This window comes from Coregonus lavaretus, assembly GCF_964263955.1.
Source record: "Coregonus lavaretus genome assembly, contig: HAP1_SCAFFOLD_2345, whole genome shotgun sequence".
Classification (NCBI taxonomy): domain Eukaryota; kingdom Metazoa; phylum Chordata; class Actinopteri; order Salmoniformes; family Salmonidae; genus Coregonus; species Coregonus lavaretus.
In genome coordinates this window covers 1-27,264 of record NW_028165984.1, presented here as the reverse complement: position 1 = coordinate 27,264, position 27,264 = coordinate 1, and the positions used below count along the sequence as shown (strand labels likewise).

General features: G+C 42.5%; 1 protein-coding gene across 1 annotated transcript; it reads left to right on the top strand.

Annotated features, from left to right (window-relative positions):
* Positions 1 to 21,814: 21,814 nt before the first annotated feature.
* On the top strand, positions 21,815 to 22,977 carry LOC311115231 (stonustoxin subunit beta-like; the record flags this gene model as incomplete). Its single annotated transcript, XM_084190427.1, has 2 exons — positions 21,815 to 21,893; positions 22,442 to 22,977. 2 exons carry the CDS (start codon positions 21,815 to 21,817, stop codon positions 22,975 to 22,977), a joined length of 615 nt encoding a protein of 204 aa, XP_084046553.1.
* Positions 22,978 to 27,264: the final 4,287 nt, after the last annotated feature.

The window sequence follows — 27,264 nt, the reverse complement described above, 5'->3', positions numbered from 1 at the left end:
TATTGCAGATTCAGTCTTCCCAGCCTGGTGCAGGTCTACAATTTTGTTTCTGGTGTCCTTTGACAGCTCTTTGGTCTTGACCATAGTGGAGTTTGGAGTGTGACTGTTTGAGGTTGTGGACAGGTGTCTTTTATACTGATAACAAGTTCAAACAGGTGCCATTAATACAGGTAACGAGTGGAGGACAGAGGAGCCTCTTAAAGAAGAAGTTACAGGTCTGTGAGAGCCAGAAATCTTGCTTGTTTGTAGGTGACCAAATACTTATTTTCCACCATAATTTGCAAATAAATTCATAAAAAATCCTACAATGTGATTATCTGGATTTTTTTTCTCAGTTTGTCTGTCATAGTTGATGTTTACCTATGATGAAAATGACAGGCCTCTCTCATCTTTTTAAGTGGGAGAACTTGCACAATTGGTGGCTGACTAAATACTTTTTTTCCCCACTGTAGTATTTAATTTAATGGAGATCAGGTTGGTGTTGTTGGGGTTGTCCCAGGAGGGGTTGGAGGGTGTGTTGGGGTGGTCCCAGGAGGGGTTGGAGGGTGGGTTGGGGTGGTCCCAGGAGGGGTTGGAGGGTGGGTTGGGGTGGTCCCAGGAGGGGTTGGAGGGTGGGTTGGGGTGGTCCCAGGAGGGGTTGGAGGGTGGGTTGGGGTGGTCCCAGGAGGGGTTGGAGGGTGGGCTGATGCAGCTGAGGTGGGTGATTGTATATGTGGTTTATTATAATTGTATTTATCTGCAATAACTAGTTTCCATAATATACTGATATATATTTTAACAGTATTGTGTCTCTAGCTGTATAACCATTCCTGCTGCTATTTGTTCTGATATATATTTTAATAGTATTGTGTCTCTAGCTGTATAACCATTCTTGCTGCTATTTGTTCTTGTCTTTATGTTCCTTTAAAATAAATAAAAAGTTGATCACAAAAAAAGGAAAAGTGTACAGGGTTTCAACTGAAAATCAGAGACCGGGAAATCAAGTCACATGCTTCCACTGTGGCAAGGTGGGACATCAAGTATCAACATGTTGGTGTAAGGACATGGATTGTCCAGCCTGTGGTAAAAAGGGCAACATCGGACAAGTCTTCAGAAGCAAAAAGAGAACAGAGAAATCACAAAAACGGGAAACAAGAAACAGTCATTCCAACGAAAGACACATAGACATGTTCACACTGTTGAGTAAGAGAACACTGAGGTGAGTGACTCATCAGACCAGGAAGTCACACTGAAAATCCTGACTTTTTCCTGGCGGGCCGCACGGCTACTATGTCTCCCCCTTGCTAGAGGGACAGCCGGTGGGTATGGAGATTGACACAGGGGCAGCTGTATCTCTTGTGTCAGAAAAAAAGACACTGAAACACCTTCCACTTCAACCAGCGCACCTCGTGTTAAAGACTTACACAGGTGAATCTGTCGCTGTGAGAGGCATCACTGATGTCACAGTTCAGGTAAACAGTCAATCTGAAAAGCTGCCACTCTATGTTGTGAAAGGAGACTATGCATCACTACTGGGATGTTCATAGTTGGAGAAAATCACACTGGACTGGCCATCAGTGCATACAATGACATATGGAGACACAGATCTACCTGCCATCTTAAAGAAACATGGAGAAGTCTTTAATGGACAGCTGGGTAGTATGAACGACATTACATGGAAGCTTAGCATTAAGCAAGACAGCAAACCAACATTTCTGAAAGCAGGACCTGTACCTTATGCTATCAGACCAGAAGTCAAGGCTGACTTGGACGCTTTAGTCAAGAACAAAGTACTGGAGCCGGTCAGCATGAGTGAATGCATGAGCAACACCCATCTACCAGTCCTTAACACTGGAACCGCCTTTTCTTTCAGCATATAAGAACCCGCTAGAGAAAGTTACCAGGCGTCCACTTTAGCATATGCATCAGATGCATATCAACCAGCAAGGTGCAAGGTGTGCAAACATGGTTTGTTAAATAAACGCTTGATAAATAGTGCATTAACTGTTGTAAATTATTTATTGCATGAAGAAATATTAGTGGAAATATATCAATAAAATAACAACAATAGTTAATTCTACAAAGTAAAAATAAAATCGGCCTATAGCCTATTTCTGTTTCCCTTACAATAAAAACATTACAGTGTAAACCATTTAATCAACTGTATTTGTAGATTCAATTAGTAATAGAGTTAATAAAGTCCATTTACTGTTTATTTTGACAAAGTACAAATGAAAAAAGTATAATAATAATAATATAACCAGCCAGGTGCTCAGGTGAAATGATTTGCTGTATTCCTAAACAAAAGCACACCTCAACAGGCCAGAGGAGAGTACCCCCTTTTACAGAGTACAATCAACAGGCCAGAGGAGAGTACCCCCTTTTACAGAGTACAGTCAACAGGCCAGAGGAGAGTACCCCCTTTTACAGAGTACAGTCAACAGGCCAGAGGAGAGTACCCCCTTTTACAGAGTACAGTCAACAGGCCAGAGGAGAGTACCCCCTTTTACAGAGTACAGTCTGGACATCTGGTCTGTCACTGTCTCCGGTTTCTTCTTCTGGTCACCGCAGGTGGCAACAGTGGGGTGCATGGTGCTGAGGAAGCTAACACTTATTTATTTAACATCTGTACACCGTGAGTGTTGCTTTACCACTCTCCATCACACCGTGAGTGTTGCTTTACCACTCTCCATCACACCGTGAGTGTTGCTTTACCACCCTCCATCACACTGTGAGTGTTGCTTTCACACTCTCCATCACACCGTGAGTGTTGCTTTACCACCCTCCATCACACCGTGAGTGTTGCTTTACCACGCTCCATCACACCGTGAGTGTTGCTTTATCACTCTCTATCACACCGTGAGTGTTGCTTTACCACTCTCCATCACACCGTGAGTGTTGCTTTACCACTCTCCATCACACCGTGAGTGTTGCTTTACCACTCTCTATCACACCGTGAGTGTTGCTTTACCAGCAGCTTCTGCCTTTGTTTGTTCACTGTTCCGAGCAGCTAGTCTTCTTTGCGTTCTGTTTCAGCTCAGCCGTCTCCCCACCCTGACAATCAAGTGTTTTATTGGTATCTTCCACTAGATGGCAGTAAACACCTGTTGTAAATAGACTTTTCAACCGTATGTGTTCGGTTTCATGGTCCTGGTGACTCCTGGGCCCTTATTCATAAAGGCAGTTTCCCAGAGGAGGAGTGCTGATCTAGGATCAGGTCCCCCCTGTCCATTTAATATTATTCATTATGATCTAAAAGGCTAAACTGATCCCAGATCAGTACTCCTACTCTTTCTAATACTGTCACAGGTGACTCCTCAAGACATTTAAATATTTCTCATTAAACCACTCAAATGTTGTTTTAGCAGTATGCTTAGGGTCATTGTCCTGCTGGAAGGTGAACCTCCATCCCAGTCTCAAATCTCTGGAGGACTGAAACAGGTTTCCCTCAAGAATTTCCCTGTATTTAGCGCCATCCATCATTCCTTCAATTCTGACCAGTTTCCCAGTCCCTGCCGACGAAAAACATCCCCACAGCATGATGCTGCCGCCACCATGCTTCACTGTGGGGATGGTGTTCTCGGGGTGATGAGAGGTGTTGGGTTTGCCCCAGACATAGCGTTTTCCTTGATGGCCAAAAAGCTACATTTTAGTCTCATCTGACCAGAGTACCTTCTTCCATATGTTTTGGGAGTCTCCCACATGGCTTTTGGCGAACACCAAACGTGTTTGCTTATTTTTTTCTTAAAGCAATGGCTATTTTCTGGCCACTCTTCCGTAAAGCCCAGCTCTGTGGAGTGTATGGCTTAAAGTGGTCCTACGGACAGATACTCCAATCTTTGTTGCCTCTCTGATTAATGCCCTCCTTGCCTGGTCCGTGTGTTTCAGTGGGCGGCCCTCTCTTGGCAGGTTTGTTGTGGTGCCATATTCTTTCAATTTTTTAATAATGGATTTAATGGTGCTCCGTGGGATGTTCAAAGTTTCAGATTTTTTTTATAACCCAACCCTGATCTGTACTTCTCCACAACTTTGTCCCTGACCTGTTTGGAGAGCTCCTTGGTCTTCATGGTGCCTCTTGCTTGGTGGTGTTGCAGACTCTGGGGCCTTTCAGCCCAGGTGTATACAGTACATCTGGAAACCATCATAGGCCTCCCTGTCTCTGTTGTTATTAGCCTTTGCCCCCAGGTCACTACATCCTGTCCATCAATATTTAATCAACAAAGGTATAAATTCTCAGTCATCTATCTTATGTGATATCAAACCTCTCAAACCTCTATAAACTCAGTCTGAGTAAAAGATAAACAGATAATTAACTACTATATATTCATGCTAATAATCTATGTAGTCAATACCTTATTTTTATATATAAGGAAAAATCCCACCGACATCCTCCCTTTTAAAATAACCCCTTTTTATATACTTAATTTTCAAATATACCCATTTCTTATTCATGCTACCAAGAAAACATACATCAATGAAATTGTCACCATCATGACATCATCCCCACCAATCCAAAGATCCATGACCCTTTGTAAATTACATGGATTTTATAATCTGAACACATGAATATAAAAATAACAAAAGCATCCGTCTTCGTCATCCACGCTCTGTCAGAGGAACCCCAAGTTTCTCCCTGGTCACAAGGGGCTCTATCTGATCCACTGAGATAGTCATCTGTTCACATCTTCTTCCTGTAACCCTTAATTCCATGGTATACAATTCCACCTTAACATTCCTTGTCCTCAATCAACATTATCAATGGACTCTAAACTGCAATATGATGATGTAGAATAATAATAATTAGTCCTCTCCCTCCTTGGATGACCATTAACTGATACATCTATAATTAGTCCTCTCCCTCCTTGGATTACCATTAACTGATACATCTATAATTAGTCCTCTCCCTCCTTGGATTACCATTAACTGATACATCTCTAACTGTAATCACAGGCATGTTATTCATCTGGCGTACCGATCTTAAAATCAATCCCCGAATAATTGGAAACAACACCCCATAACTATGGCTGTAATGATTACTATGGCCACTAGAGGACCTAGAATACTTGCCATCCATGTTCCACTAAAACAACCTTTAAAAAACTCCAACAACATTCAAATTACCATATCCTCCTAATCTTAATATAATAGCCTCCAATTCTATGTGATTATCAATTACACATTCTAATGATTAACATCTCAGACCCAATTCTTAAAAAACTCATGATTGTTAAAATATACAATGTTAAACTCCGACTTTGTCCTCCTAATATACCTGATATAACATACACATTATAACACTCTATTATCACTCCCTGTTACATAATCACATCCCTAGACAATTCCTGCTTTAATAATTCAACCAAAATCAGATCATATGAAAATTTCATAACCCCATGATGATAACCAATTAATTACTTTCCTATCAACATAGATATTTACAACTCTAAACATCCATATCAATATCACCCCATACTTCAAATCTATATCATTACTAATATGTTAATACTTTAACCCAATTAATCAACATATTCATGATTTCATTCGCAATTCTCACCTTAACTTCCATGTTTCAAACAGTATGAGTCAACAATGTCCATTCAATAAACCATATAAATGTATCCTAAGACATGACCTTAATGTATCACTGTTTAAACCCCTAATATCTATAGAAAACATTTCTATGCTTATACATACTAATAATTCACTTAAATCACTCATTCATCTTATAAATTATAACCAACCAAATTATTGAACTCAACCAAATTTAAAATGACAATTCTTATTCACTTTATCCTTATCACTGAAAATGAAGACTCTCAACTTAATCACCCATTACAACTTTCAGAATGTATACTTATATTAACATACATTATAAACATTCAGAATTCAATTATGACTTTCCTCATCCTGAAAATAAATACAGATCATTATCTCAATGCATTCTCAATACTATCACTTTAGCAGTGTATATACCTACTATCATCTCCAGATCGTCAGTTTCCTCGTAGCCATCTGTAGCATTGGTTGACCTGATACCTGTTCAATCTCCCCTCTATCCATACCTCCGTTGGTGTAGACGGTGTGATGATGCATGAACATTCTTCCTTCACTAGTTCTCTGTGTATTGTGTCCTTCTATCAGCGTACCAATAGTCTCTGCTGCAAAAACACACAGACAAAACAAAACAATGCTCTGCCGAAGCGGTGCCATCTTCCTCCTCTGCGTTAGAAAAGTCCTACAATGGTCCATATAGATCTAGGAATCTCTCTCTCTTACTTGGCCCTCCATCAAGATAGCCATCATCACCTATTACTAACCTTCCCACTTGGGTGTTGTCCATCAATGACTTCCTTAATCCTTTACCACCACATAGTCTCCAAGTCGCAGAAAATGTCCAGATTCTCCTGGTAGGTCTGGCAGAGAAGCCTTCACCTTTTCTAAAGAAAGTCTGCATAACATTGTTAGTTGAGACACAGCATGCTACTTCATCCTGTCTTCTTATCAGTCCTGATAAGCCTTTTATATTACGAAGTACACATTCTCAGTTTGTTACCTGTATAAAAGACACCTGTCCACAGAAGCAATCAATCAATCAGATTCCAAACTCTCCGCCATGGCCAAGACCAAAGAGCTCTCCAAGGATGTCAGGGACAAGATTGTAGACCTACACAAGGCTGGAATGGGCTACAAGACCATCGCCAAACAGCTTGATGAGAAGGTGACAACAGTTGGTGCAATTATTCGCAAATGGAAGAAACACAAAAGAACTGTCAATCACAAAATCAGCAGGGGATCAAATACCTTTTCCCCTCACTGTATGTGTGTATGTATGTGTGTATGTATGTGTGTATATATATATATATATATATATATATATATATATATATATATATATATATATGTATATATATATATATATATATATATATACAGTATCTCACAAAAGTAAGTACACCCCTCACATTTTTGTAAATATTTGAGTATATCTTTTCATGTGACAACACTGAAGAAATGACACTTTGCTACAATGTAAAGTAGTGAGTGTACAGCTTGTATAACAGTGTACATTTGCTTTCCCCTCAAAATAACTCAACACACACCCATTCATGTCTAAACCGCTGGCAACAAATGTGAGTACACCCCTAAGTGAACATTTCCAAATTGGGCCTAATTAGCCATTTTCCCTCCCCGGTGTCATGTGACTCATTAGTGTTACAAGGTCTCAGGTGTGAATGGGGAGCAGGTGTGTTAAATTTGGTGTCATCGCTCTCACACTCCCTCATACTGGTCACTGGAAGTTCAACATGGCACCTCATGGCAAAGAACTCTCTGAGGATCTGAAAAAAAGAATTGTTGCTCTACATAAAGATGGCCTGGGCTATAAGAAGATTGCCAAGACCCTGAAACTGAGCTGCAGCACGGTGGCCAAGACCATACAGCGGTTTAACAGGACAGGTTTCACTCAGAACAGGCCTCGCCAGGGTCGACCAAAGAAGTTGAGTGCACATGCTCAGCGTCATATCCAGAGGTTGTTTTTGGGAAATAGACGTATGAGTGCTGCCAGCATTGCTGCAGAGGTTGAAGGGGTGGGGGGTCAGCCTGTCAGTGCTCAGACCATACGCCGCACACTGCATCAAATTGGTCTGCATGGCTGTCGTCCCAGAAGGAAGCCTCTTCTAAAGATGATGCACAAGAAAGCTCGCAAACAGTTTGCTGAAGACAAGCAGACTAAGGACATGGATTACTGGAACCATGTCCTGTGGTCTGATGAGACCAAGATAAACTTATTTGGTTCAGATGGTGTCAAGCGTATGTGGCGGCAACCAGGTGAGGAGTACAAAGACAAGTGTGTCTTGCCTACAGTCAAACATGGTGGTGGGAGTGTCATGGTCTGGGGCTGCATGAGTGCTGCCGGCACTGGGGAGCTACAGTTCATTGAGGGAACCATGAATGCCAACATGTACTGTGACATACTGAAGCAGAGCATGATCCCCTCCCTTTGGAGACTGGGCCGCAGGGCAGTATTCCAACATGATAACGACCCCAAACACACCTCCAAGACGACCACTGCCTTGCTAAAGAAGCTGAGGGTAAAGGTGATGGACTGGCCGAGCATGTCTCCAGACCTAAACCCTATTGAGCATCTGTGGCGCATCCTCAAACGGAAGGTGGAGGAGTGCAAGGTCTCTAACATCCACCAGCTCCGTGATGTCGTCATGGAGGAGTGGAAGAGGACTCCAGTGGCAACCTGTGAAGTTCTGGTGAACTCCATGCCCAAGAGGGTTAAGGCAGTGCTGGAAAATGATGGTGGCCACACAACATATTGACACTTTTTGTCAATTGACACCAATTTGGACATTTTCACTTAGGGGTGTACTCACTTTTGTTGCCAGCGGTTAAGACATTAATGGCTGTGTGTTTTGTTATTTTGAGGGGACAGCAAATGTACACTGTTATACAAGCTGTACACTCACTTCTTTACATTGTAGCAAAGTGTCATTTCTTCAGTGTTGTCACATGAAAAGATATACTCAAATATTTACAAAAATGTGAGGGGTGTACTCACTTTTGTGAGATACTGTATATATATATATATATATATATATATATATATATATATATATATACAGTGGGGAGAACAAGTATTTGATACACTGCCGATTTTGCAGGTTTTCCTACTTACAAAGCATGTAGAGGTCTGTAATTTTTATCATAGGTACACTTCAAGAGAGACGGAATCTAAAACAAAAATCCAGAAAATCACATTGTATGATTTTTAAGTAATTAATTAGCATTTTATTGCATGACATAAGTATTTGATACATCAGAAAAGCAGAACTTAATATTTGGTACAGAAACCTTTGTTTGCAATTACAGAGATCATACGTTTCCTGTAGGTCTTGACCAGGTTTGCACACACTGCAGCAGGGATTTTGGCCCACTCCTCCATACAGACCTTCTCCAGATCCTTCATGTTTCGGGGCTGTCCCTGGGCAATACGGACTTTCAGTTCCCTCTAAAGATTTTCTATTGGGTTCAGGTCTGCAGACTGGCCATGCCACTCCAGGACCTTGAGATGCTTCTTGCGGAGCCACTCCTTAGTTACCCTGGCTGTGTGTTTCGGGTCGTTGTCATGCTGGAAGACCCAGCCACGACCCAACTTCAATGCTCTTACTGAGGGAATGAGGTTGTTGGCCAAGATCTCGCGATACATGGCCCCATCCATCCTCCCCTCAATAGGGTGCAGTCGTCCTGTCCCCTTTGCAGAAAAGCATCCCCAAAGAATGATGTTTCCACCTCCATGCTTCACGATTGGGATGGTGTTCTTGGGGTTGTACTCATCCTTCTTCTTCCTCCCAACACGGCGAGTGGAGTTTAGACCAAAAAGCTCTATTTTTGTCTCATCAGACCACATGACCTTCTCCCATTCCTCCTCTGGATCATCCAGATGGTCATTGGCAAACTTCAGACGGGCCTTGACATGTGCTGGCTTGAGCAGGGGGACCTTGCGTGCGTTGCAGGATTTTAATCCATGACGGCGTAGTGTGTTACTAATGGTTTTCTTTGAGACTGTGGTCCCAGCTTTCTTCAGGTCATTAACCAGGTCCTGCCGTGTAGTTCTGGGCTGATCCTTCACCTTCCTCATGATCATTGATCATCATTTTCCACCATAATTTGCAAATAAATTCATTAAAAATCCTACAATGTGATTTTCTGGATGTTTTTCCCTCAATTTGTCTGTCATAGTTGACGTGTACCTATGATGAAAATTACAGGCCTCTCTCATCTTTTTAAGTGGGAGAACTTGCACAATTGGTGGCTGACTAAATACTTTTTTTCCCCACTGTATATACACATACTAATCAGGGGGAATGGGAACCAGGTGTGGTAATGAGACAAGACAGTCCGGGGTTGGTGGTAATGATCCATGTCAGTGGCGCCTAGAAAGCCGGTGACGTAGACCTCCGGAGCTGGTGAACGGAATGAGCAGCAGTACCGGGGGGATCCGTGACACTAACATTCTATTTATGATTGGGATAGCTCAGTAAAAACAACAATATATCTTCCAAATGGCATTTCCATATACAGTGCAGTCGGAAAGTATTCAGACCCCTTTTTCCACATAGTTAAGTTACAGCCTTATTCTAAAATGAATTAAATAAAATAAAAATCAATATACACACAATACCCCATAATGATGAAGCGAAAAGAGGTTTAGAAATGTTTGCAAATGTATTAAAAATAAAAAACTGAAATGCCTTATTTACATAAGTATTCAGACCCTTTACTATGAGACTCGGAATTGAGCTCAGGTGCATCCTGTTTCCATTGATCATCCTTGAGATGTCTTTACAACTTGATTGGAGTCCACCTGTGGTAAATTCAATTGATTGGACATGATTTGGAAAGGCACACACACACCTGTCTATATACGGTCCCACAGTTGACAGTGCATGTCAGAGCAAAAAACAAGCCATGAGGTCGAAGGAATTGTCCGTAGAGGTCCGAGACAGGATTGTGCCGAGGCACAGATCTGTGGAAGGGTACCAAAAAATGTCTGCAGCATTGAAGGTCCCCAAGAACACAGTGGCCTCCATCATTCTTAAATGGAAGAAGTTTGGAACCACCAAGACTCTTCCTAGAGCTGGCCACCCAGCCAAACTGAGCAATCGGGGGAGAAGGGGGAGAAGGGCCTTGGTCAGGGAGGTGACCAAGAACCCGATCGTCACTCTGATAGAGCTCCAGAGTTCCTCTGTGGAGATGGAAGAACCTTCCAGAAGGACAACCATCTCTGCAGCACTCCACCAATCAGGCCTTTCTGGTAGAGTGGCCAGACGGAAGCCACTCCTCAGTAAAAGGCACATGACACCCGCTTGGAGTTTAGGCACCTAAAGCACTCTCAGACCACGAGAAACAAGATTCTCTGCTCTGATGAAACCAAGATTGAACTCTTTGGCCTGAAAGCCAAGCGTCAGTTCTGGAGGAAACCTGGCACCCTACCTACGGTGAAGCATGGTGGTGGCAGCATCATGCTGTGGGGATGTTTTTCAGCGGCAGGGACTGGGAGACTAGTCAGGATCAAGGGAATGATGAACAGAGCAAAGTACAGAGAGATCCTTGATGAAAACCTGCTCCAGAGCGCTCAGGACCTCAGACTGGGGTGAAAGTTCACCTTCCAACAGGACAACGACCCTAAGCACAGAGCCAAGACAACACAGGAGTGTCTTCAGGACAAGTCTCTGAATGTCCTTGAGTGGCCCAGCCAGAGCCCGGACTTGAACCCGATCTAACATCTCTGGAGAGACCTGAAAATAGCTGTGCAGCGACGCTCCCCATCCAACCTGACAGAGTTTGAGAGGATCTGTAGAGAAGATAATGGAGCCTCTCCACCTGTATGTTCTGGTTGTGGATGGGGCCTTGGTACCTGTCCTGTGGAGATGGCCTCAGTGTTGAGCGGATGAACCACTGTAAAAGATTACGCAACACTGGAGCAACAGCCGCTGCAAGACTGGAAGGTCTTATTGAGGCACCACAGGAATTCCGCAAAGAGATTCTACTCCTCCAGGTGATTACATAGAAATACAACAATGTACATTTGTTAATAACCAAAAGGTATTGAAACAAGTATTCACACCCACTCATACGTTATGACGTAGGAAACTATGAATATAAGGAAATTATATTGACTCTGCCAATCTGTGCAGAATAAACGACAATTGGAGCCTTGTATCTAAATAATCCATCCAAATTGACATTGTTCTGTGTGAAACCTCAAATGTATTATTAACAGACATCCTTAAGGACATAATGGATTGTCTCTTTTCAGGCTAATCAGTGAAGCCTCAAGAAGGACACTGACTCAGCTGAAGGCAGCCTTCTCCCACAAAGCAGTGAAAAAATGAGTCCAGGACAATGTCCAGCATGTGTGAGACATGGTGCAGGTGTGGAGATTCATTCATTTGACACATTACTTCATTTTAAATACTGGATTTACACGTCCTGTAGTTACGCATCCTGTAGTTACACATCCTGTAGTTACACATCCTGTAGTTACACATCCTGTAGTTACACATCCTGTTGTTATATATCCTGTAGTTACACATCCTGTAGTTACACGTCCTGTAGTTACACGTCCTGTAGTTACACATCCTGTAGTTACACATCCTGTAGTTACACGTCCTGTAGTTACACATCCTTTAGTTACACATCCTGTAGTTACACATCCTGTAGTTACACGTCCTGTAGTTACACATCCTGTAGTTACACATCCTGTTGTTACACATCCTGTAGTTACACATCCTGTAGTTACACATCCTGTTGTTACATCCTGTAGTTACATCCTGTAGTTACACATCCTGTAGTTACACATCCTGTAGTTACACATCCTGTAGTTACACATCCTGTAGTTACACATCCTGTTGTTACACATCCTGTAGTTACACATCCTGTAGCTGCACATCCTGTAGTTACACATCCTGTAGTTACACATCCTGTAGTTACACATCCTGTAGTTACACATCCTGTTGTTACACATCCTGTAGTTACACATCCTGTAGTTACACATCCTGTAGCTACACATCCTGTAGTTACCCATCCTGTAGTTACGCATCCTGTAGTTACGCATCCTGTAGTTACGCATCCTGTAGTTACACATCCTGTAGTTACACATCCTCTAGTAACACATCCTGTAGTTACGCATCCTGTAGTTACGCATCCTGTATTTACACATCCTGTAGTTACACATCCTGTAGTTACACATCCTATAGTTACACATCCTGTAGTTACACATCCTGTAGTTACACATCCTGTAGTTACACATCCTGTTGTTACACATCCTGTAGTTACACGTCCTGTAGTTACACATCCTGTAGCTACACATCCTGTAGTTACACATCCTGTAGTTACGCATCCTGTAGTTACGCATCCTGTAGTTACGCATCCTGTAGTTACACATCCTGTAGTTACACATCCTGTAGTTACACATCCTGTAGTTACACATCCTGTAGTTAAACATCCTGTAGTTACACATCCTGTAGTAACACATCCTGTAGTTACACATCCTGTAGTTACACATCCAAGATATGGAAAACACTACTTGGAGATATGTGATCATTGATTGTTTCATGTTTCTGCTTCATATAGTTGGCAGCAGGTGCTTATGTCACCCTTCTGGCCACCAAAATCAGTGGAACTTAGAAGGTGGACGAAGTACCTGCTGACCTCCCACAATGCATGAAGACCAACTGGAGTGGCTGGAGTGTGAGGTGGTTGGTTTTTGTTGGATGTCTCCCAAACAGGAGCAGATCAACCTTGCTGCATGCACTGCTGCTGGGGCGTGTCAAGAAGAATGGTCTTTCCTCTACTGTACTGGTAGCACAGGTATTCATACTACTGTCTATCCAAGAAGAAGGGTCTTTCCTCTACTGTACTGGTAACACAGGTATTCATACTACTGTCTATCCAAGAAGAAGGGTCTTTCCTCTACTGTACTGGTAACACAGGTATTCATACTACTGTCTATCCAAGAAGAAGAGTCTTTCCTCTACTGTACTGGTAACACAGGTATTCATACTACTGTCTATCCAAGAAGAAGGGTCTTTCCTCTACTGTACTGGTAACACAGGTATTCATACTACTGTCTATCCAAGAAGAAGAGTCTTTCCTCTACTGTACTGGTAACACAGGTATTCATACTACTGTCTATCCAAGAAGAAGGGTCTTTCCTCTACTGTACTGGTAACACAGGTATTCATACTACTGTCTATCCAAGAAGAAGAGTCTTTCCTCTACTGTACTGGTAACACAGGTATTCATACTACTGTCTATCCAAGAAGAAGGGTCTTTCCTCTACTGTACTGGTAACACAGGTATTCATACTACTGTCTATCCAAGAAGAAGAGTCTTTCCTCTACTGTACTGGTAACACAGGTATTCATACTACTGTCTATCCAAGAAGAAGAGTCTTTCCTCTACTGTACTGGTAACACAGGTATTCATACTACTGTCTATCCAAGAAGAAGAGTCTTTCCTCTACTGTACTGGTAACACAGGTATTCATACTACTGTCTATCCAAGAAGAAGAGTCTTTCCTCTACTGGTAACACAGGTATTCATACTACTGTCTATCCAAGAAGAAGAGTATTTCCTCTACTGTACTGGTAACACAGGTATTCATACTACTGTCTATCCAAGAAGAAGGGTCTTTCCTCTACTGTACTGGTAACACAGGTATTCATACTACTGTCTATCCAAGAAGAAGAGTCTTTCCTCTACTGTACTGGTAACACAGGTATTCATACTACTGTCTATCCAAGAAGAAGAGTCTTTCCTCTACTGTACTGGTAACACAGGTATTCATACTACTGTCTATCCAAGAAGAAGGGTCTTTCCTCTACTGGTAACACAGGTATTCATACTAATGTCTATCCAAGAAGAAGAGTCTTTCCTCTACTGTACTGGTAACACAGGTATTCATACTACTGTCTATCCAAGAAGAAGAGTCTTTCCTCTACTGTACTGGTAACACAGGTATTCATACTACTGTCTATCCAAGAAGAAGGGTCTTTCCTCTACTGTACTGGTAACACAGGTATTCATACTACTGTCTATCCAAGAAGAAGGGTCTTTCCTCTACTGTACTGGTAACACAGGTATTCATACTACTGTCTATCCAAGAAGAGTCTTTCCTCTACTGTACTGGTAACACAGGTATTCATACTACTGTCTATCCAAGAAGAAGGGTCTTTCCTCTACTGTACTGGTAACACAGGTATTCATACTACTGTCTATCCAAGAAGAAGAGTCTTTCCTCTACTGTACTGGTAACACAGGTATTCATACTACTGTCTATCCAGGAAGAAGAGTCTTTCCTCTACTGGTAACACAGGTATTCATACTACTGTCTATCCAAGAAGAAGGGTCTTTCCTCTACTGTACTGGTAACACAGGTATTCATACTACTGTCTATCCAAGAAGAAGAGTCTTTCCTCTACTGGTAACACAGGTATTCATACTACTGTCTATCCAAGAAGAAGAGTCTTTCCTCTACTGTACTGGTAACACAGGTATTCATACTACTGTCTATCCAAGAAGAAGGGTCTTTCCTCTACTGTACTGGTAACACAGGTATTCATACTACTGTCTATCCAAGAAGAAGGGTCTTTCCTCTACTGTACTGGTAACACAGGTATTCATACTACTGTCTATCCAAGAAGAAGGGTATTTCCTCTACTGTACTGGTAACACAGGTATTCATACTACTGTCTATCCAAGAAGAAGGGTCTTTCCTCTACTGTACTGGTAACACAGGTATTCATACTACTGTCTATCCAAGAAGAAGGGTCTTTCCTCTACTGTACTGGTAACACAGGTATTCATACTACTGTCTATCCAAGAAGAAGAGTCTTTCCTCTACTGTACTGGTAACACAGGTATTCATACTACTGTCTATCCAAGAAGAAGAGTCTTTCCTCTACTGTACTGGTAACACAGGTATTCATACTACTGTCTATCCAAGAAGAAGAGTCTTTCCTCTACTGTACTGGTAACAAAGCAGTGGAGGCTGGTGACTTGATAAATCAAGGAGGATGGGAGACCTACGGTATAGGCGCGGAACGCACGGAGATGTCAAAGTGTGTTTCAAAAATCGTCAAAGAGTAATTATTTTAACCTAAAGCATTTAATAAAGACATTTATAGTCCAATATTATGGGGAATGGGAATGAGAGGGCTGCTTCCACAGTGTTGGGAAGGGATCACAGCAGTGATTGGATGAGAGGGCTGCTTCCACAGTGTTGGGAAGGGATCACAGCAGTGATTGGATGAGAGGGCTGCTTCCACAGTGTTGGGAAGGGATCACAGCAGTGATTGGATGAGAGGGCTGCTTCCACAGTGTTGGGAAGGGATCACAGCAGTGATTGGATGAGAGGGCTGCTTCCACAGTGTTGGGAAGGGATCACAGCAGTGATTGGATGAGAGGGCTGCTTCCACAGTGCTGGGAAGGGATCACAGCAGTGATTGGATGAGAGGGCTGGTTCCACAGTGCTGGGAAGGGATCACAGCAGTGGTTGGATGAGAGGGCTGCTTCCACAGTGCTGGGAAGGGATCACAGCAGTGATTGGATGAGAGGGATACTTCCACAGTGTTGGGAAGGGATCACAGCAGTGATTGGATGAGGGTACGAGGCATGTGTTGAGGTGTTCAGAGGCTTGACTTCAATGCAGGACAGGAATTGACTGGGAAGACAAAAAACAACAACACAACACACTACACAGTCAGACCAAAGAGCTGAGAAGGAGATAGTCCAAGCAAGGAGTAAAATCATTGATGTGTAATAATGTCATTGTGTTTCTGTATGTGATTGACTCTACATACAGTAACAAGAGAAAATTGATAGGGGTACTCACAGTGCTTGGAGAGGAAACATTCCAATGTGCCAGTGGATGAGCGGGCACATGAGACGTGGCTTCAGTTCATGTCAGGACAGAGTTTGACAATGGTAGTAGAGTGGAGTGGTCATCACCTCTTAATCAGGGAACAGGAGGGGACTTAGCTGGAAATACACATAGCAGATACATTCCATTACAGCTGGGCACTCATAGGTTTGAACAACAAGTTTCTCCGTGAAGTTAAACACAGAGTTCGCATCTCGCCCACTTGACACATCAAAGTAGCCCAAGAAACGTTCCTGAATAACGCCCTGATCATCCACATACCTGATGATAACTGACAACTGCAAGCAGACTGGTGGCACCATAGGTCCCAGAGTAGGGGGGCAATTTTACCTCCTGGGGCCCAGAGTTTTTCCTTATCTGTTAACCTAACCAGTAAAACTCTGGACCCTATGTAAAAAATGTAAAGTAAAAAAATAAAGAAAAACCCTGGAATGAGTAGGTGTGTCCAAACTTTTGACTGGTACTGTACTTCAGATATGGCCTACATATCCTAGATGACCAGCCTAAACCTGTTCATATCAGTTCCCATTGGCTATCAGTAGCAGGACTGATCACCTACAAATCGGTGTTAAGTCTAAATAACAGGGCATGTAGACTAAGCACAATAATTTTCACAACATTTCCTACGGAGACCATCTGGGCCCGGTTTCCCAAAAGCATCTTAAGGCTAAGTTTATCAGTAGAACCTTTGTAGGAGCATTGTTAAATCTCCGAGCTGTTTCCCCAAAACCATCGTTACTAAAGTTCAAAAGCACTTGAAAACGCTCATTATTTACCGACTGCCTCAGACCACTCGTAGAACAGCCAAGTGCGTCGTTAGATGCGTTGTTTCACTACTGCGTCTCTTCATGCACAGAAGATCTCCACTAAACATCAAATCAACATGTTTTATCTGTCTCTCTGTGACCGCCGATAACTTCACAACCAAGTTGGACTACAAATACAACGTTGCCAATGTCTTTGCAATTGTTACAAACAAGCGAAGGATAAAAAGATGCTTCAAATGAAAAGCGAGATGACTGCATTAAAAGATAAATGGTCTATTTGGAGCGGGCATGTCGGGGGAGAGCACCGACAGCAGCAGCAGCACTTTCAGAGCAACGCTCTCAAACAGCGCGTCCTAATCCAGTGAAGGGGACACGCTACTTGATGACGGATCAATATGAGGAGACAGAACTGCTACTGCCGGTGTGATGAGACAACTCTATCCGGTGGAATACGACGATACGAGGACTTCTTTCAGAGAGCGCTCTGTCAACCAGGCCCCAGTGGGCAGAGCTAGGCATGTTGGACTGGGACACGTTTCAATACCATAAAAATACTCTCATTTTACATGTTCTGTGTAGTCTAGTTACGCTAATATATTTGCAGTTCATTTCGTTTTAGACTTAATCAGTGAAATATGTTTGAGTAGTAAACAGAGAAACAACAAGGAGTCCCAGACAGTTCACAATAGAACATACCAGAGGAGGGCATCGGTTACTAGGCTACCTACATTATTGGGATCATCTGGACTCGTTGCCAAAACAGACCATAAAAGGCCTTTACACGCGAAGGTCCGCGGTGGGTCTGTGGAAACTAGCTGATTATATTGGAGACAGGTTTATAGCAGTGAATGGCATCTATTCATTTACTCTCATAGTATTTCTATGTAGAAGCAATATCAGCCAGGGAAACTAATTGGACTCACTTTATGATAGAACATTCCGACTTTTCTGCCTGACTGTGGCGTTATTTACCTGAATTGTTAGGATTTCCTGGTTGATCAAAACAAAACTACCTAATTCGTTCAAATAGAGATAGAATTAAATGGTGTTTTCTTTGAAAAGATGGGCCTGGACAGAATAGAACATTCCGGTTTCTGCCTGAGTGTTACGAACCCCGTGGCTTTAAAAGTCTAGGGTGGATGGACAAGAGACCCATAACATAACTCATGGGAATTAGAATATTGACAAGGAACAGTGAGAACAAAATACACAGACAAAACAACTGTTACGGTCAAACACAATGTTTATTATAAACACACGGTAAACGGTTTGGGGAAAAAGGGCCTGAGCTGGACCCAAGGAATGAAACAATAAAGTCAAACACCCCTAAACTGATCTTGCCTGCCTCAAGAACCACTAAGCTTACTGCTAACCATACTAAAATACAGTGGGTGGTCCCCTCAGGTCTAACTAGTGTGTTTAGTCAAGGTTTTCCTACGGGTAGTGTAGGCCCAAGGGCCACCTGCTAAACCCACCTTTCCCCAGGAACAAACAAACAACATAGGTCCAATATGGACTAGACAGCAAACAACATAGGTCCAATATGGACTAGACAGCAAACAACATAGGTCCAATATGGACTAGACAGCAAACGCGTGAGTACACAAAAACAAGACACCACAGTTGCCATACTCACAGAGAAAGAGAGTCTCTGTCAGAAAACACAACTGACTGGCTTTTAAAACCAGGGGATTTGATATGGTAATGTAAAAAAACAGAAACAGGTGGGGCAATACTGAGGAACATCCACTGATTGGTCCATCTCAGCAATCAGCAGACGAACGGATGTCGGACAGGTGGGACACCCCAACGACCACCAATCAGGAAAACAAGGGACACCTGTGATTAGGGCTGAAGGAGAGGGAAAACAAACACACATACAGGATACCTGTTTCCATAACAACGTCTATCCAAATCTTGTTTAGGTACTAAGTACATTTTATTGGCCATCACACTCTGTGTCCAACCGATTTTAAATCCACGATTAAATAAGAAAACAGAGCTTTGGTGGCGTCCTCATTGCTTTCCATAAAGTAGGATTTACGGCTAGAATGTTTATTTGTAGTTTGTCTCTAGGGTTTATGAACAAAACCAAGTAATTGGCGTTCAAGCTAATGGTAGGGCTATTTTTACCTTGGTGAAACACATTTTGTACGAAGTAACACACTGACAAGTTTTGATGATGAGTATATTGAGTAAAATCTTGAGCTATTTCAGGACGTTCACTACCGGCAAAAACCATATCATCCAAAACCAGCAGATGTTTTTTTTAATGAGGAAGTAAGAATTCATCATCAGACAAGGATGCTGGTATTCCTTCAACAAATTAGATTTTTATTTTCTTCAACAACTCATCATACAAAAGTTGATAACATGAATAACACCACACAATATTGTCAGGTTTCTCTAAAATCCTTTTTACAAAACAAGTTTTACCGCTATTGGATGGTCCTGCGATTAAGGCTGAAAATGGTAGTTGCAACCTAGGATCAAAACCTTCTACAGCATCCATTTTATCTTCAGTGTTAAGACACACAAGGATTGTAACATAAAGTCAGTAACCAAAGGGTAATGTGGTCCCGTCAGGTAAAAGTCATCTCTTGTCATAGACGACCCGGAATCTTTTAGTAAGTGGGACATTATGTAGATGGAACCCCTTTTAATCCCTAACAATCTTTTTGTAGGAGTTTCAACATTTCTAAAACACTATTTTGGTCGTTTATAAAACCCTCGACAAAGCGTGTGATTGATTCCAAGTTTACACGCAGGGAATTTTCATAGTTTTGTGTCACGCCTTTGGCTTTCAACACTACGTGATTGTGTTTAGTCCTAAAAGCATAGCGTTTGGGTCCACAGGATGACCACTCTATGATATGGTCACCATCTTCGAGTTCACTCGTTAAACCACCCAGATAGTTGCTAAGAGGGGGGGTTCCAATCACCAGGTTTGCTTCCATAGACCCCAGAGTCTGTGTCATAGTAAAGAACCCGACTCTGTAGGTGCTCCATGAGGGTGTGTAGTTCAAGTCGCCCATAGGCAGTGGTAAAAGCTGCTAGAAACACGTTTCCATTACTCGGGGGTAGAACCCACTTCCTGTTGCGTCTCCATTAAACCAGAGCTGTGTCTTGATTCGAGAACAAAACATTTGAAATGTCAGATTGGTCTGAAAAAACCAATCCTATAAATTCTTTGGGATCTTTAATGATAGATGTTGTTAACATATTACTTCTCTGGGCAAATATGCCCCCCAAACTGTTCAAGAAAAGCTTGCACACCTTTATTTTGGCTTTGTTGACCTCTATTCTGTCAGGGTCAAGACGTATGCCTCCCGAGTACCCCACGGGGGGTATAAAAATATATATATAATGTATGCACTCACTAACTGTAAGTCGCTCTGGATAAGAGCGTCTTCTAAAATGACGTAAATGTAAAATGTAAATGTATGCCCTCTTTTTCATGATAGTCCTGAATGTATCTGTCTTTGCTCTCTTGATCAGTGACTGATGCAGGAAATCCTGAAGCCATTTGCTTGCCTCTCAAGAAGGTCTTGATGTACTCTTTAAAAAGAGTGTCTGATTTCCTGGGAAAGTTCCACACTTCAAAGACTTTGGCCACACGATACCCCTTCTCTATAGCCTTAGAGAATTCAACGGTGACCCATTTTATTTTTTTATTTCACCTTTATTTAACCAGGTAAACCAGTTGAGAACAAGTTCTCATTTACAACTGCGACCATACACAATACACCGGTCAGGGCTCTTTCTTGATCTGAATGATCACAAGGCTTTTGTACTGGGGTTTTCAGAAACGTTTCAGAAAGAGTAGTGCACCATTGGGGTCCTCTGCCGACCACTTTTCACCCTTGAAAGTCCTGGTAGATACAGAAATAGGCAGATTAAACCCTGATTGCTGATTACTCTCAAAGTCATAAACACACATTTCTCTGAATGTTCATCTTCATCTGATGGTTGAAGGTAGCACTCATGTTCCAATTCTTGAGCCACTTCTGGGTTTCTGCTTTTCAAAGGCCCTTTACAGAAAATCACTCACCACCAAAAAATAGCAGTGTGGTTTTAATATGATTTGACTCTTTGCAGGCTGTCAGGCTGTCTAGTCACAGAGGAAGGCTGTGCTTCTCTGGTCTCAGCTCTGAAGTCAAACCCCTCACACCTGAGAGAGCTGGACCTGAGCTACAATCACCCAGGAGACTCAGGAGTCAGACTGCTCTCTGCTGGACTGGAGGATCCACACTGCAGACTGGAGAAACTCAAGTATGTAGAGGGTTTATGTCAATGTTCATATCAGACATGTTGGAGGTATCAGGCTAGTTAAGACAAAAATTCTGACCACCACTTGGACTAAGTTATATAAAGATTGTGTGTGTGTGTATGTGTGTGTAACATAACTTTGAATGTTTGACACTGAACACAAACACACACAGAAAGGACACAAACACTGGACACACACACACATACACACACTTGGACAAAGTTATGTGCTGACTGTGTGTGTGTGTGTGTGTGTGTGTGTGTGTGTGTGTGTGTGTGTGTGTGTGTGTGTGTGTGTGTGTGTGTGTGTGTGTGTGTGTGTGTGTGAGTTCAGGTGTATCCCTCAATGACTGTCTGTTCTTCTGCTTACCGCTACAGTGTGGAACATGGTGGAGAGAACACAATGAAACCTGGACTTAGAAAATGTGAGTGTTGAATGCTGTGAAGAATATGACTAAGAATAAGTCTTAATTCAAGTGAAGTCAAAGTCAAAGACCACCATCATTACTTACTTGGTCATATTAAATATCAGCTGTAGTTCTACAGAAGCAGAAATCAGGGACACCAAAGTTTACAAAGAGTTGCTTTGTCAATGTGTGTGTCTGTGTGTATGTGTGTGGCGTGTTCCTGTTACATTAGAAATGTGTGTGTGTTCAGGGTGTGTGTGTTCAGGATGGGTGTGTTCAGGGTGTGTGTTTTCATGCATACTGGTGTGAGTGTGAGTGTATATCCAATGTGTGTGTGTGTGTGTGTGTGTGTGTGTGTGTGTGTGTATGTGTGTGTGTGTAATTAATGGGAATAAGTCTGTTTTATATTACCATACAGTATAACATATGATCATTGAACAAATCTCAAGTTACCTTAACTTCTCCTTTTGATACCTAGAAACATCTACATTAAATGAATTAGTGAAAAGTTCATTCTAATGTGAATGATGATGATTTCTAATATTGTGTCTGGTTTCATCCATCAGATGTCTGTGATCTCACACTGGACCCAAACACAGTAAACAGATTCCTCTCTCTGTCTGAGGAGAACAGAAAGGTGACATGTAGGAGAGAGGAGCAGCCGTATCCTGATCACCCAGAGAGATTTGAGGGCTGTGGACAGGTGCTGTGTAGAGAGGGTCTGACTGGGCGCTGTCACTGGGAGGTAGAGAGGAGTGGGAGAGGGGCTGGTATAGGAGTGACATATAAAGGAATCAGCAGGAGTGGAAGGGGTAATGACTGTGGGATTGGATGGAATGACAAGTCCTGGAGTCTGACCTGCTATGGCAACAGTTACTCTGCCTGTCACAATAATAAGTCCACTACCATAGACGTCCCCTCCTCCGGCTCCCACAGAGTAGGAGTGTATCTGGACTGGCCAGCCGGCACTCTGTCCTTCTACAGAGTCTCCTCTGACACACTGACCCACCTGAACACATTCCACTCCACATTCACTGAGCCCCACTATCCAGGGTTTAGGGTTCATTTTGGGGTTTGTTATGGCGCCTCAGTGTCCCTGTAAATAATAACCATGGTAACACTAACACACACACACACACACACACACACACAAACTGGACACACACTGGACACACACACACACACACTGTACACACACACTGAACACACACACTGAACACACACACTGGACACACAAACTGAACACACACAATGGACACACACACTGGACACACACACACACACACTGGACACATACACACACACACTGTACACACACACTGAACACACACACTGAACACACACACTGGACACACACACACACACACACACTGGACACACACACACTGGACACACACACACACACACTGGACACACACACACACACACTGTACACACACACTGAACACACACACTGGACACACACACACTGGACACACACTGGACACATACACACACACTGTACACACACACTGAACACACACTGAACACACACACACACTGGACACACACACACACTGGACACACACACACTGCACACACACACACACACACATACACACTGGACAAACACACACGCTGGACACACTCACACTGGACACACACACACACACTGGACACACACACACTGGACACACACACACTAGACACACACACAGAAACACACACACACACACTGGACACACTCACACTGCACACACACACACACACACACACACACACACACACACACACACTGGACACACACACACAATGGACACACACACACTGGACACACTCACACTGCACACACACACACACACATACACACTGGACACACACACACACTGGACACACACACACACACACTGGACACACACACACACTGGACACACACACACAGGACAAACACACGCACACACACACACACCGGACACACACACACACACACACACTGGACACACACACACACACACACACTGGACACACACACACTGGACACACACACACACACACTGGACACACACACACACACACTGTACACACACACTGAACACACACACTGGACACACACACACTGGACACACACTGGACACATACACACACACTGTACACACACACTGAACACACACTGAACACACACACACACTGGACACACACACACACTGGACACACACACACTGCACACACACACACACACACATACACACTGGACAAACACACACGCTGGACACACTCACACTGGACACACACACACACACTGGACACACACACACTGGACACACACACACTAGACACACACACAGAAACACACACACACACACTGGACACACTCACACTGCACACACACACACACACACACACACACACACACACACACACACTGGACACACACACACAATGGACACACACACACTGGACACACTCACACTGCACACACACACACACACATACACACTGGACACACACACACACTGGACACACACACACACACACTGGACACACACACACACTGGACACACACACACAGGACAAACACACGCACACACACACACACCGGACACACACACACACACATACACTGGACACACACACACACACTGAACACGCACACACACACACACACACACACTGGACAAACACACACACTGGACACACACACACTGGACACACTCACAATGGACACACACACTGGACACACACACACTGGACACACACACACACTGGACACACAGAAACACGCACACACACACACACACACACTGGACAAACACACACACTGGACACACACACTGGACACACTCACACTGCACACACACACACACTCTGAAGTCAAACCCCTCACACACACACACACTGGACACACAGACACACACACTGGACACACACACACACACACACTGGACACACACACAATGGACACATTTATATTTGTAGGATTTTGATGAAAGGAAATCCCATATAGCCTACTGGACAGGACTTTGCTATGGCATCTTCTGTTTGGGTTTCTCAGGTCAGGTCTGAGCCATGATCAGAATGTGTCTCTGTGTCTATTTCCAGCCCTGCCATTTCTACCTGTCCTGATCTAGTGTTTCACCCCTGACCTCCTCCCACCTCTACTTCACTGTGTTATAATGGACCTTATGCTTGTTATGTCACCTCTGTAACCAGTTATCAAACATACTAAAAATACTTTAAAGTACTACTTAAGTAGTTTTTTGGGGTATCTGTACTTTACTTTACTATTTATATTTTTACCTACTTTTACTTTTACTTCACTACATTCCTAAATAAAATAATGTACTTTTTACTCCATACATTTGCATTTGAAATGATTTATACTTGTACTTTTACTTTTGATACTTAAGTATATTTTAGCAATTACATTTATCTTTTGATACTTAAGTATATTTAAAACCAAATACTTTTAGACTTTTACTCAAGTAGTATTTTACTGGGTGACTTTCACTTTTAGTTGAGTCATTTTCTGTTAAGGTATCTTTACTTTTACTCAAGTATGACAATTGGGTACTTTTTCCACCACTGGAGTTAACATCGTCATGGACGGCAGAAAAGGACTGGAGACGGACATTGGAGTGGGAAAACAACGTGATTAAAAGGGAGGAATATACAATGATGAAAGGGAAGGACATTTATTCAACTGTGAAGACAAACCTTTTAATTAAATCTGCTAAATGAGCGAATTTAGGAGGAAACGTCAGTGAGTGAAGGGAATGAAGATCACGTGACTGAGGAAAATATTGCTTTGGTTGAGGACAATATTGAAATGATTGACAATCAGGAGCTTATTGAGAAACAAAAAATTATTGGAATTGTTGGAAACATTGGACAGTTTGATGAAAGTATTGATCAGTGGAGCTCATATACAGAACATTTTGAATATTTTGTTCTTGTAAATGACATGTATGAGGACAACATTGTGCCTACATGTTTTAGTGTAATGGGGCCAAAGACATTTAATTTACTAGGCAGCCTGCTACAGCCAGACAGAACAGGTAATAAGACGGATGGGGATATTGTGGAGATACTTAAAGGACATTTTTCACCAGAACCACTAGTTAATGCTGAAAGGTTCAGATTCCACAGGAGACATCGGGAAGAGGGAGAATCAGTAACAATGTTTGCTGCTGCATTAAAGAAACTACCAGAACACTGAGTTTAATGCTGTTCTAAATGACATCATTAGAGACAGACTAGTATGTGGGCTACGGAGTGAAGCTACACAAAAGAGACTGTTGACTGAAAGTCATCTGACCTTGGCAAAGGACATTGAAATCAGTGTGTCCATGGAACTAGCTGCTAAAGAGGCTCACCAGTTGAGTTCATCAGGGACTTAGTGGGTTCATCTAACAATCCTAATCACCAGCTGATACATTTTAATCTCATACACAGGGTAAACCTTCCACCTAGAAAACATAATTTAATGAACATATTAACCTCTCTTCTGTGTGATCAATGTAATCAATGTAAGGTTCTGTATTTCTTTTTCTCAGTTCACCTTGTGTTCTTGAACGTAGCCCTGTTTCTTTGTGTTCTTGAACGTAGCCCTGTTTCTTTGTGTTCTTGAACATAGCCCTGTTTCTTTGTGTTCTTGAACGTAGCCCTGTCTTTCATTTTTGTTCATTGACATGGATCAGGACAACATTGTGCCTACATGTTTTAGTGTAATGGGGCCAAAGACATTTAATTTACTAGGCAGCCTGCTACAGCCAGTCAGAACAGGTAATAAGACATATGGGGATATTGTGGAGATATTTAAAGGACATTTTTCACCAGAACCACTAGTTACTAAGACTTTTCCTAGCTCGTTTGTGAGAACCAGTTTTAGCCTTCAGTCCTAGTTTTGATTCACCTGCCTGTTTGCCTACCTGTGTATGACCATTGCCTGCCTGTGACCACGATTCCTGTCTTCTGTAAAGGCGTAATACACACCTGCCACGCTCTGCGTGTGAATCTACACCTTTTTCTCCCTGAGTATTCATTACAGTACCCTAATGTTAAGTGTCATAAATGTATAGTTATTAGGAGCATCTTTAAAGATAATAAGAAAGAGGGAAAAAGATAGAAACTAAATGAAATGATGAAAGTATAAAATAGTAACCATCTGGTGAGCTAATACCCTGACCCTACCCCAAACCCACCAACCCCCTCCCCAACTGAGGGAGTTAATAAACCATACCCTTAGACGCTAGTCTTTAAGCTAGATGTACCTGCTATGCATAGCATCGCCCCAAAGAGGTTCATTCTAAATGATATGGATATGGCATTAGAAGTGCATTGACTGTTCCCTGTAACATGAATATATTGTTAGTCGAGTCACAAAATACAATTTGAATCAAAGCGACAAACA